The sequence below is a fragment of the Dermacentor silvarum genome, chromosome 1 (genome assembly GCF_013339745.2).
Source record: "Dermacentor silvarum isolate Dsil-2018 chromosome 1, BIME_Dsil_1.4, whole genome shotgun sequence".
Classification (NCBI taxonomy): Eukaryota; Metazoa; Arthropoda; class Arachnida; order Ixodida; family Ixodidae; genus Dermacentor; species Dermacentor silvarum.
In genome coordinates, this window is record NC_051154.1 from 10,801,221 (window position 1) to 10,814,306 (window position 13,086).

Below are 13,086 nucleotides of genomic sequence, written 5' to 3' on the forward strand. Positions count from 1 at the left end.
GAAGACGACGATGCTCTCTGATGTCGCGCGGATCGGTTTTGCATCTTGTATGCCTTGTATGCCAGTTATAAATATTCTGTAAATATAATTTAAGTCTCTCTTTCACCGTAACAATATAATTGCAATCGCAATAAAATGAGAGAGTGAGAAAGATGGCAAAAAGGCACTCACCAGCCCCAAACATGCCCCCAATGTAGGCATGACGTTCATCGAACCCCTTCTGAACAATTGCATTGATGAAAGGTGAGCCATGAAACAGCATACGCTCATTGGACTGGTTGTGGTTTTCCTCAGCAACTTCTTTCCTCCGATGGCAGTAGCGTTCCAAGAGTTTCCGATTGCGCACTTTTTGAATCTGGCAGAGATGAAAAACAAATAATTCAGTGTGATCACAAAATAAAGCTTTAGGTATTGGGGATGTCTGCCACATGTGTACACAATGCACCTTAGTTCTGCATGCTCAACTGTAAGGAAGATGTGCTGACTGTGCAATCAATGTGTAGCCACAAAAGTGTTGTGCACTATGAGTTATAAGTCACGTGTAAAAGAGATGTTGCTTTAATAAATGGTACATTACATGCCACAGGTCTGTGTGAACAAGAAGCAAAAATCCATTTCAACGCCACACATGAGGCTAACTCCTATATTCTGGCTTCTCTTGGCCAGTGTTGGTTTAGTTTAACTTTTTTCAAATACTATTGCGACAGAATCCTTTTGGGGCAGGTGACCGTTCCTCTGGTCCTCAAGCAAAAGCAACCAAATAGTCCTGGACGGGTGCAGTGCTGCTGCCACTGTTTCTTGCGCACTCAAGAAGCCTTGCATCACTCTGTGTAAAACTGCTTATTCTTTTAATTACTTATTCACAGCAAATGAACATGGGTCACACTTGACCTATCTATAAGCACTGCACCCAATTTCAAGGCTCCCAGCACCCTTCCAGACTCGCCGCGATATCTAAGGAGTAGACTTTTGTTTTCCGAGTATTTAATTTTTTGCCTCATGCAGGAGATTTTTAATGACTGCACAGAGGTGCGCATCCAGCGCTTGCTTTCTTGACAGGCACTCCAGTGGTAGCTGAGCCCCTTGAGAGAATGATTGGTTTCGCAATTCAGCTGCATCCTCAGATGCTATCAGTAGCAGTGAGTATGAGGATGATGTCAGAACCGCATACCTGCCAACCTAGCTACGTGAAAATTCGGGAGACCACCGCGCGGGAGGGGGGGTGAAAATATTTGCACCCCCCCCATTCTTTTCTTTATTGTTTTTTTTTTATTTGCCGCCGTGCAGGACGCTCACATCGCTACACGTGCGCCTTTGAAGACGGTCGCGTATCATCTCGGAAATACTTGCCGCTATTTCGTGACTTTTGAGAGGGTCATCGATGGTTCTCTATCGTTCTCAAGTGAACTCGGGGAAATACAAAGTGTAGTTACTAGTTCGGCGTTCTGCACTTCACTCCACGACCTGACAAAGCCAACTGATGCCTAGCGCACCCACGATTATATAACGACTGGATTGCTAAATAAGTCGCAGTTTCGCCCGAAAGGCGAAGCATCGATTGCGATAGGAAATTAGTATACAAGCTAGACGAAGTAAGGATGGTAGTTTATCGGCCATATAAATTTGTATTATTCGTTTACAAGCACGGTGTCACGCGCGCACAGATAAACATGAACACATCTCGCTCGATGACCACGGAAACTCATAAAAACACTGGAGTGAGAAGGCGCGCCAGCGGCAGCGAGCAAATTGACCTTCGCGCTGGCTCTCGCTGCAACGCGATATAAAGATCGAAAGCACATCGCTCTGAAGATGAGACCCGCGCGGGCCCACACTTCGGCCACATCGCAGATCGCTTTCAAGTAGGCGGCCGCAACGCAGCAGCTCTGTGAGAATCCGTGAAAAGCAGCCGCAAGAGCAGAATGCACCCCCCCCCCCCCCCCCCCCGGCCGTCTCCGTCGCCTCCTCCATGTGCCTCGTGCGCGAATGAAGACCGCGCGCACTGCCGGCTGCCTTCCTCTCTCGCGTGCACGAGATTAGGGGCCGTATTCTGAAACGTTCAGCTTAGGCGATATTTCTTTTTCACTTTCAGGCACGCGATGATTAGCTGTTTTAGCAAAATTGGATGAGCTGATTGGCTGGTTGAGCCTGACGTCATTCAATTTTGCTTAACCAGCCAATCAGCGCACGCCTGAAAGTGAAAAAGAAATATTGCCGAAGTGGATTTCAGAATACGGCCCTCGGCTGCAGTTGCCGGCTCACCCACGCACGCTTTCACTCGCACGCACAGCATACGGCACGCGGCAACGGTTTTATCGCCGTTGGACTTTATACGGAACCTCACGGCGGCAACGATGGCAAATGCGCTTGGAGTGTCCATATAAATGCTATCGCAACAAAACGCGTGAGCCAGCCTGAGACTGGCCAATCCGGAAAATCCAATAAGGCAGCGCCAGCCGGTTGCTCGCGTTGGTGGTGGTGCTGGCGGCCGCTACTTCGATTCAAGGTGCATGCTGGTGACTAACTGCCCCCGCGCTGCTTTCCCGCATGGTTGTATTACAGGGCGTAAAAATAAAAAAAATGCTCTGTGCTGCGACGGCCACTTTTTGGGAGATTTGAGGTCGCGTCCGTACAATCGGGAGATGTGTTCAAAATTCGGGAGGCTTCCGGACAATTCGGGAGAGTTGGCAGGTATGGATCCTGGAAGTATCTTTCATGTGACGAAGACTCTCACAACCAGCCCAGACCGTCATCAGCTATTTGACGGCAAGTTTCGTTACGTGCCTGTTGGTGAGTAAGCGATTTCGTGTGCTGATTGGTATATTGCAGAGATGTTTGCAATATTAGAGGTCTTATATACAGTGTCTTTACAGCGTACGCCAGAGATTTGCAACCATAAGCCCAGCAAAGTGCGATTTCTTGCCCAATATTTGTGGAACTGACCAGACAAAATTTTTTGTAGCCCACGTTCCTGATGAGCTAGAACACGTTCATGTACTGTAGGCAATTGAAGTGGAAAAATTTTCTATATTTCAGTTACACTGTTCAAGTTACACTGTTATGTTTATGCACACGTATGAATAATCTAAAAATTATACATTTGCTCATTTACTTGGCTTACATAAGCATGTGCAACGCAACAGATTGGACTGATATAGCCATATAGGCTAACAGTACGCACAATTATTTCCGTAAATATTTACTCCGTTTCAGTCACATTTTGACTGATTGACTGCACTTTTCTGACAAAGGTTGTATTTTGTTACAAGAGGTAGAGTTGAGTGCCTTTACGAAGAACACCTCTACAATGAAATGGCCTGTGTAATGAATTAATAATTCAGTCCCAGCTATATTGTGAGCTTTGTAGTACGCAACCTTTACAAAGAAGTGACCAGTATATAACTAATGATTTCGGAGGCCCTAAGCACTTGGTTATAAAGGTATTCGACTGTAGTCCTCTCTCTGACAAGTGCTAATGTTCTTCAAAAACCACTGACAAAGGATTACAAATTCTGTGGCCATCACGCCCTACTCCCCCATCACAGGAGCAATAACATCCAGAGAACATCACAAGTGTTCCACATTGCATAAAGAAACAAGCTCACATAATGCAATAGCATATCACTTCAGGTATGTGACATGCAACAAATTGGTGCATTTTGTGCAACCTGCTCATTCACATGCTGAATGCGGCTTAGTTTATATGAACTTCAATATAGTAGCCTAACCTCTAAAATGTTTGGAACTATCTTATAATCAAGATAGCAGAATATTCAGCCCATTACCCTAAAAAAAGAGTAATTAAATTCTGGGGTTTTATGTGCCAATACCACATTCTAATTATGAGGCACACTCCACTGGGTGACTTTGGATGAATTTTGACCACCTGGGGTTCTTTAACATGCACCAAAACCTAAGTACATTGTAGGCCGCTTATAATGTAAGTCGTCGGAGTCACGAATATCCGCACTATAAGCGTTACTGCACTATAACCAAAACAACTATTACATTGCGATAATGGACACTCCAGGCGTTTTCTGCCATCTCTGTCACCGTGCTCTAGGTTCCGTATTCGCTTAATAAATAAATGACCAAGCACGGTGTCACGCGCGCACAAGCAAACATGAACTCATCTCGCTCGTTGACCGCGGAAATGAACTGTCAAAACGCTCGAGTGATGAAGCGCGGCGAGCGAATTGACCTTTGTGCTATCATGCCTCTCGCTTCAACGCGACCTATACTAAATGGCGAAAACATGGCGCGCGGCAAACTTTCCCCGCCGCAGTTTGCTTTCAAGATAGGGCCAAGGCGATCGTATCGCCGAAGTGGATCGTCGCAGATTATGTCCTGCTTCGGTCCACTGAAACCGTTCCACATTGCTTTGCTGGCAAAAATCCTCTCCTTCTGTTTGCGCGTCCCGAACGCCTGTGATGCGGCCCAATTTAAATGCGGCATCATGGTGAACTCGGTACTTCATGCTGATAGAGCAGACGCAGAGAACGTGAAGACAGACGGTAGACTATTGCCTAAGCACGTGTACTGCAGCGCATGGAGGGAGCTACGGTAGCTAGGCTCGAGAGTAGCTAGGCTCGACGCACGTGTGAGGCGGCCATTTTGAAATGCCGACGGCTGTATGATAACGCAGATTTAGGGTCGTGCTCGATTCTAACGCTCACGCAATTTTTTGACCTGTTTTATCGGAAAAAAAGTGCGCGTTAGATTCGAGTAAATATGGTATTTGTGGCTTAAGGGGAGCATTTGCCGTCTAGGTTGACTGCCGAACTTCCAGGTAGCCGCACTGTAACCGGTATTTCGTGTCCCACAAGTGCACTATAAGCGATATGCGTATACATAAGAGTGCTATGGGAAAATTACTGGGAGTCTGAAAACACCGTATTATATCCGGTCCTGCACTATAAGTGATTGCATTATAAGTGGTCTATACTGTACATGAGCGTTTTTGCATTTCACCCCTATTAAAATACGGCCACTTTGATTGAACGTACAGCCTCAAGCTCAGCAGTGCAATGCCCTAGTCACTGGGCCACCGCGGCAGGTAGCCTATTATTTTATAAGTTTAAAGAACCCCATAATATTAATTAGTTGTCATGCTCTTGGCCATATAGGTATTCTGTGAAAGAAGAAACCGCACAAAAAACATTTCTCCTATACATTGCATTTCCTAGCAGCACAATTACCTAAAAGTGATCGTATTCCACAACACTGCATACCTAAAAGTGATAGTATTTCACAACACCACATTAACAGAAAAGACAAAAATGCATTTGAATGAAAGATAAGTAAAGCATAGCAGACCTTAATGATGTTGTAGCGCATGAAAATTCCACCAGCATATCCATTGTCCCTATGTTCACGGATGGTAGCTTGAAGCTGCAAAGAGAGTCAGGTTTCAAAATTCTTAAAAAAATCAGAACAATCTAAAAGCAATAATACTTGAAAACGCTGGACTTCTTGATATAACAAATATGTCCCTAATATTAGATACAGTAATGTCTAACAGGAAAAGTCATATGGCTGAACACCCCGAACTTGAAAGTCATTGTGCACATCAAAATTAAATGGACAAGAGAGACATACAGGTGACTTTTCATTTCATTCATTTATGCTAAAGGCCTACATAGGCATTACATAGGTCAGGTACTGGACATGAAAAACAAAACCGAAGTACAATTAAAACATATATATAAGTACAAGACAGTAAATATAAGAAGCATATTATATACACGCAATGAAAGTGCATAGAAGATACAAACAAGAAATTTGAATACATACAAGTGGAATGCAAACATGCACATGACATGTAATGCCCCATAATACACACTATAAAAGCCTGCACTTTACCACTGAACATAGGTATGTTTATATTAACTTATTTGAATCAACATTATTTAGCCCTTGTATAGTTTCAGGGTTTGTAATGCAACTGTTCAGGGCCGTGATTTTGTAGCGATGTCTTATGACTTATTTTGGAATATTCTTATCATCCACCGCTCACGGCCGGCTGATCCCGTTGATAACGCGAGTGGACCGTCGCTCTGACCACTGACAAAGCGTGATAAGCGCGAAAAGGCATTATTACTTTAAAGTCATCGCTACAAAATACCGGCCCAGGGTTTGTAATGCAGGCAATTCCACGCGGAAAGCTGTTCCACTCAATAGCATGATGTAAAAAATAAAATCTCGTGACGTTAGTGCGTGCAAATGGAGGTTGAAGTTTAAAATCGTGGTCTATACATGTAAAAATGAGTAGCACAGGTTTAATTTTTGTTCTTGTGTAGTTGTTAGGATGATGATACATATATATCGTGTAAGAAAGTGAGCTGGGCTACCTTGCGTCTGCTTTCTAATGTGTCTAGATGGAGAGATCGTTTACTCATTGAAATGCTTGCATATGTGGAGTACTGCCCCAAAATAAAACGAGCTGCCTTATTTTGCAATGCTCCAATTTGGTGATGAGGTACAAGTCATGAAGGGTCCATATAAATGAAGCATATTCCATTTTAGAGCGTATAATGAAAGTATATGCAAGAAGTTTAGTGCCATTGTTAGTGCAAGACAAGGGACGACAAATAAAGGTGGGCTTGGTGGCTGTGCCGCTAGGCAGACGCCTAATCAGCTTCCTCCCGTCATGCAGGTGCTCGTCAGTACGATCATCTTCACGCTCCTTCCTGGTATCTACCCTTCTTCGACGCGTGCTCTTTCCGCATGCGTATGGTCACCCTCCGACAGCACTGTGCAGAGCAGCGCTTCGACGGGTAGGCTGGATTTGCCTGCTGTTTGTTTCAACTTTGACGACAACGGTGCCCGCATTCAAGCTGCCGCCCAGTGGCAATGTCCTAACAGTTTCTGGTGCTTGGGAGTGGAAGACAACACCTCTATCAGAGCCTGTGGTCCTCATTTCATCTTGGCAGAAACCATCAACAGTGACACTCCTGGAAGCACCAGCTTTAAAGCTGCCGCAGTCTTCTACATCCCTTTGTGGGCTTGGTGGCTGTGCTGCTAGACAGACGCCTAATCAGCTTCCTCCCGTCATGCAGGTTAGTCGATCATACAGCCTGTTTGCTAAAAAATTTAGTAATTACTTTCTGGTCCAGCTGCCAAGCCCGCAGTGTTTGCTTATTATTGTTGGTGATTGCATCTCGGTTGTACCCTCTCTCTTGCTGCTCGCTGGGGATATCGAGAATAATCCTGACCCGGACACGGCCGCCATTCTAGAAGAATTAAAAAAGCTATTCGCAGGACAGTCGAAATTGCTGGACGATGTGCAAGACTTAAAAACACAACTGAAAGAAACAACAGACATTCTCTCAGACCTGAGCAAGAGACTGGCCACTGTAGAAACCAGCTGTCAGCATATAGAACCTATGCGACAGCAGCTCCAAAGCGTACAAGCCGACACCGTTCAAACTGTTCGTCGTGTCTATACTCTGGAAAACCGAATGGAGGATGCCGAAAACCGCTCTAGACGAAGTAATTTGATATTTTATGGCATACCTGACACTTCTTCCAACGAATCCTTCGCGCACTCTGAGGAAATACTCATGCGCCACTGCTCAGAGTACCTAAACTTTACTGTTAAACCTGATGAAACAGAGTGTGCGCATCGCCTTGGACGCCAAATCCCCGGTCGAAAACGTACCATTATCATTAGATTAAGTAATTTTAAAACAAAAGACGCAATTTTGGTAAACAGATGGAAGTTGAAGGGTACAGCTTACAGCATTGGTGAAGATTTTTCCAAGCAAACTCAGACCACGCGCAAGCATCTTACCACATTCACGAAAAGCCAATCTGTGCCTTTTTCACTTCGGCATAGACCATTACATATCGGACCCAAGCTTCTTTGATGATTCATCGCAAACAGTTAAAGAATTATAGCTACCACGTAAATACTAATCCACAGTTAAAGGTTCTACACCGTGTCCTAAACCGCCCTTTTGTTTATCAGTTATTTTTTCCAACATACGCAGTTTTCTTCCTAAACGTAATATCATATCAAGCCTTCTGTCATCATCTGAAAGTAATCTTCTCGTACTCACCGAAATATGGCTTTTTGACGACGTTTCTGAAGCAGAAATTCTTGCTGACCTCCCTAATTTTGTTGTGTTCCGCAAAGATAGGCAGGGGTCTAGGGGGGGAGGTGTTCTTATTGCTGTGAATAAGCAGCTATCCTGCTCCATAACTAACGTATCATCTGAACTAGAAATTTTATGGCTAAAGTTCAATGTTAACCCACAGCTGCTACTTCTCGGTGTTTGCTATCGCCCCCCTAACAGTACTGCTGATTTTCCTTTCAAACTTGATGATATCTGAAGCAATTTAACTAAAAAGTACTCTAATGCACTTCTTCGGACACTTCTTGCTCTTCGGACACTTCAATTATCCAAACATTGACTGGTCTTCTGCGCAATTACGTTCCAACCAAGCAGGTGCTAAAGATTTCCTTGACGTTTGCGTTAACTTTAACGCAATTGGTAACTAAACCAACACACGTTACACAGTTTACCGAGATCATTTTAGATCTTATACTAACCACTCATCCCGAAAGCCTGTCAACCATTAACTATCTCCGCGAAATTAGTGATCATAAAGTAATCCATGCCACCTTCACCTTTACTACCCGTTTACGCTGTTCTTACAAAAAGGTCATCCGCCTCTACGACAAAGGCAACTATGCTGCAATAAATCAAGAACTACACGACTTCTATGAAATATTCGAATCAAGCTTTCATGTGCAATCTGTGGAAAACAACTGGTCTATCTTTCAGAATAAACTTAACACCCTAGCAGACAAGTTCATTCCAACTATTACCGCTCATGCTGACCGACATCCAGCCATGGTTTAATAAAGCACTTAAAACTCTCGAGAAGAAACAAAAAAAATGTCTTTTTCGATCTGCTAAAATGAAAAGTAACCCCGGCGGCTGGGAAACATACTATGAGTCAGAGCATGCATACTTGGACGCTATCTACAGAACTAAACACTCGTTTTATCATAACGACCTTCATCGCATGATAGCTAATAACCCCAAAAAATTTTGGCACGTAATTAATCCCCAGACAACTCGCACTATCACTATTCCTAACGAAATGGGTGATCCTCTATCAGACATTGACTGCGCTAACGTTTTTAACACAACATTTCCGTCTGTTTTCACCACAGAATCCAATACGCCCATTCAAAACATTTCTGCTCCTGCCATGTTAGAAATGCCTGCCATCATTTTCTCATTAAACGGTATCTGCAGTGTAATAGAAAACCTCAAGATGTCATTATCTGCTGGCCATGACAAAATTACTTCAAAAGTGCTAAAAAACACCAAAATCATTTCTGCTTCTTATTTAATCTTGCTGTTTTCCCAGTCATTAATCACAGGTAACCTACCGATTGAATGGAAAGTGGGCAAGGTCGTTCCGGTCTACAAATCAGGTGAGACTCACCCACTAAACTACCACCCAATTTCTGTAACAAGCGTCCCCTGCAAAATCATGGAACATGTCATTTTCTCTCACTTAATGAACTTTCTCAACTCAAACGATTTCTTTCATTCATCACTGCACGGTTTCTCCATAAGGGACTGTCTTGTGAAACCCAGTTCGCCATTTTTCTTCATGATCTACATTCAAACCTCGATACTAATACACAGACCGACGCAATTTTCCTCAATTTCGCAAAAGCCTTTGAAAAAGTAGCTCACAAACGCGTTTATAAAACTTTCACAGTTGAATATTCACCCTAACGTACTAAGATGGATAAAAGAATTTCTTACAAATTGTTCACAAATTGTGCAAATAAATAACAACCTTTCTAATCCGCCTCCCGTAGCATCAGGCTTTCCACAGGGTTGTGTGCTAGGACCCCTCCTGTTCTTAATATATATTAATGATCTACCACTTAGTGTCTCAAGTCATATGCGCGTATTTGCTGACAATTGTGTTGTCTACAGTACCATAACTAACATCAGTGACCAAATATTGCTTCAGAACGACCTAAACAATATTCAAAATTGGTATGATGACTGGCTAATGCAACTAAATCCTTCTAAATGCAAAGTTATGTCAATAACCCGCCGTCGAAATCCCCTCAGATTTTCTTATGTAATATATAACAAGCCCTATTGAACCAGTTAAATCCTTCAAATATCTAGGCATCACTATTTCTGATGGCCTTGACTAGTGTTCGCATAAGAATAACGTTATATCATCTGCTAACAAAAAGCTAGGTTTTTTTTAAACGCCACTTACAAAACGCTCCTCCCCATGTAAAACTACTAGCATACAAATCGTTCATCAGGCCTAAACTTGAATACCCTTCTGCCATCTGGTGCCCGCATGAAATTTACCTCACTAACGCCCTTGAAGCCGTACAGAATCGCGCTACTAGGTTCATTCACTCTGCATATTCTTACGACATCAGCATATCATCCTTAAAAGCAGACTCCGGTTTACCAACACTTTCGTATCGGCGTCGCATCCCCAGCCTATCTTTATTTCACAGATTTTTTTTACAGTCATCTTGCTCTCCCGCCATACATTTCACCACCAGCACGAATATCACTTCGCACCGGTCATTCATTAAGTGTCGGTCGCCCCAAAGTGCGCACTGTCACTTTTTCGTCTTCTTCTTTCCCTCGCGTAGTTGTAGACTGGAACAGCCTTCCCTACCACATCGCTGCCATCACCAGTTCATCTGCATTCATGGAAGAAGTGTCAACGATCCTCTCACCTTAACTAATATTGTTTTAACTATTGTGTAATCCCACCCCTTATGTAATACCGCCGTGTGGGGTCTTTAAGGAAATAAATAAAGAAAGAAAGAATCCAAAAGTTCAACAGGTATTATTAATGATATAATTGTCAATATGCGTGCTTTATGAGAGGTGTACAGTTAAATGAATTCCTAGATATTTAAAAGAAACGACTGCCTCTATAGGCTCAGAAGCTATGGCATATGCGTAAGAAAATACATCCCTTCTTGTGACAAACCTCACAAGTTTGATCTTGCCTGTGTTTATTTCCATTTTCCACTGAGCACACCAATTATTTAGATTGTCCAGGTGATTTTGCAATGTTAGGTGGTTGCGAAGATTAATTATAGGCTGACAGATGAAACAATCGTCTGTGAAAAGTCTAGTTGTTGAATTCATGTCAATGCAAATGTCATTGATATAAATTAAAAACAATGTGGGCCCAAGGACGGAGCCTGGGGAATGCTAGACGTGATGGATTGAAAAGAGCACTGATTGCTACCTATAAAAACCGCTTGACATCAATTTTTTAAGTATTCTTCAACCCATTGAATAATCTTTATTACTATATTAATTCGTTCATTTTGTACCTTAATTTTTTATGTGGTATGCGATCAAACGCCTTTGCAAAATCTAAATATGCGTCGGTTTGTTGAAGTTTATGTAGGCTGAGATGAATATCTGTCGTTAGTTCAAATAGTTGTGTTTCACATGAATGGCCATGTTGAAATCCATGTTGATTAATAAAGACAATGTTATTACTTGAAATGTAATTCATAACCTGTGATGATGAGATATGTTCTAGGAGCTTACAGACGATGGACATTAATGATATGGGTCGATAAATGGTTACTTGATTCTTGTCACCCTTCTTAAATGTGGGGATTATGTATGCTAATTTCCAGTCCTCAGGTATTTTACTAGTGTCGACAGATTGCTGAAAAATAAACGAGAATATTAATGCTGAATAGGAATTAGTGGTTTTCAATAGTTTAGTATTCCTGTCAGGACCTGGGCTGGAATATTATGGTAATCTTGGACATTTTTTGGACATGCCCAATAATTAGGATGCCTTCGCGTCACCGCCACGTTTCTCATAGAGTCAATCTATAAGAGAACATCTGACATTTCGGACACAAAAACCTTTCGCCATCCAGTTTTCCGGACTTTTCGCCCTAACTGCAGGTCCGAAACGGCATTAACCGAAGCCACCTGCGCCACCATTATGATTATCTTGCCGCCTCGATCTGGCGCTCTTGCACACAGATCCACTAGGCCTAGCTGCTTCGACGTTCACTACTAAGCTTCTCACTGGTCGGTGACATGTTTTTAATTTAAAGAATTCACCACTGTCAGCAATGGTGCCGATTCTACCTTTGTAATCCTCGCCAATGGCTTCGAAGCTCAGAAAGCACTGCGCGTTGCATAATGCCGGTTCCCGAATGTCAGCTTTGCCTTATTACAGGAATGTTACGCGGCGAAGCATATGCAAAGTATTGCGGTGAAGTATACCAAGAGCGGGAAGGGGCAATTGTCAGGGGACACAGTCTGTATTCCTTAATTAATCGGGCATGCACCCGCCATCTCCTGTACCAGTATGATTGCCGATACACGTAATAAGTGTACCGGCAGGCCTTTAGAGCTATTTCAGAAATGTCTGTGGGAATTTGATCTCTTGGGGGCAGTAAAAGGCATGCATTCATTTTTCCGGACTGCGAAATTTGTCGGACATTCTCATGGTCCTTAGGGAGTCTGAAAAATTGGACATTGACTGCAGGTGTCAACTAAGTCTGCAATTTTTTTTAATGACTTTCGATTGTACGTTTTCTAGTTTTGCATGTTGTTTTTCGCCTTTTTTTCCCAAAACGTATGAACGAGGTTATACTGAAGTAGAATGGCGAATGTGTATGGCAGTGAATGTCCTTTGTGTTCTACAGTAAGTCGTTGGTTCTATGAAATCGAAGTGCGGATGTCCAAGGTCAGAAAAATACCAATCACTTGGACCAATTCAGCTCGAGCTGCGAGCCTCATCATGAAGAAATAATGATTAAGGTGTCTGCCATGGAATATGGCAGGGTGTGCAAAATCACTAATGACATTTTCGGCAAGTCGAAGGCCTCGGCCCAATGGGTACCACTCTCTACAAAGATTGACACCACTACTTGCATTTATCAAGGCATCTATAAAAGCGACCTAGAAGATACCCTCGGCCACCTTGTGACTGGGAAGTGACATGGCTTTACTAGTGGGCCTTTGGGTCACCACGCTCAAAAATATTTTGATTTTTTCATTAGTCACAACTGTTATATATATGCAT

General features: G+C 42.9%; 1 protein-coding gene across 1 annotated transcript in view; it reads right to left on the minus strand.

The window, feature by feature from the left end:
• LOC119455818 (poly [ADP-ribose] polymerase tankyrase-1) overlaps nt 1-13,086 on the minus strand; it is a 198,564-nt gene that overhangs the window by 32,837 nt on the left and 152,641 nt on the right. Inside the window, exons 22-23 of the mRNA XM_049660947.1 lie at nt 5,317-5,391; nt 172-355 (exon numbers count right to left, since the gene is read on the minus strand). Of these exons, the coding sequence (XP_049516904.1) occupies nt 172-355; nt 5,317-5,391 (259 nt within the window). The remainder of the gene's footprint in view (nt 1-171; nt 356-5,316; nt 5,392-13,086) is intronic.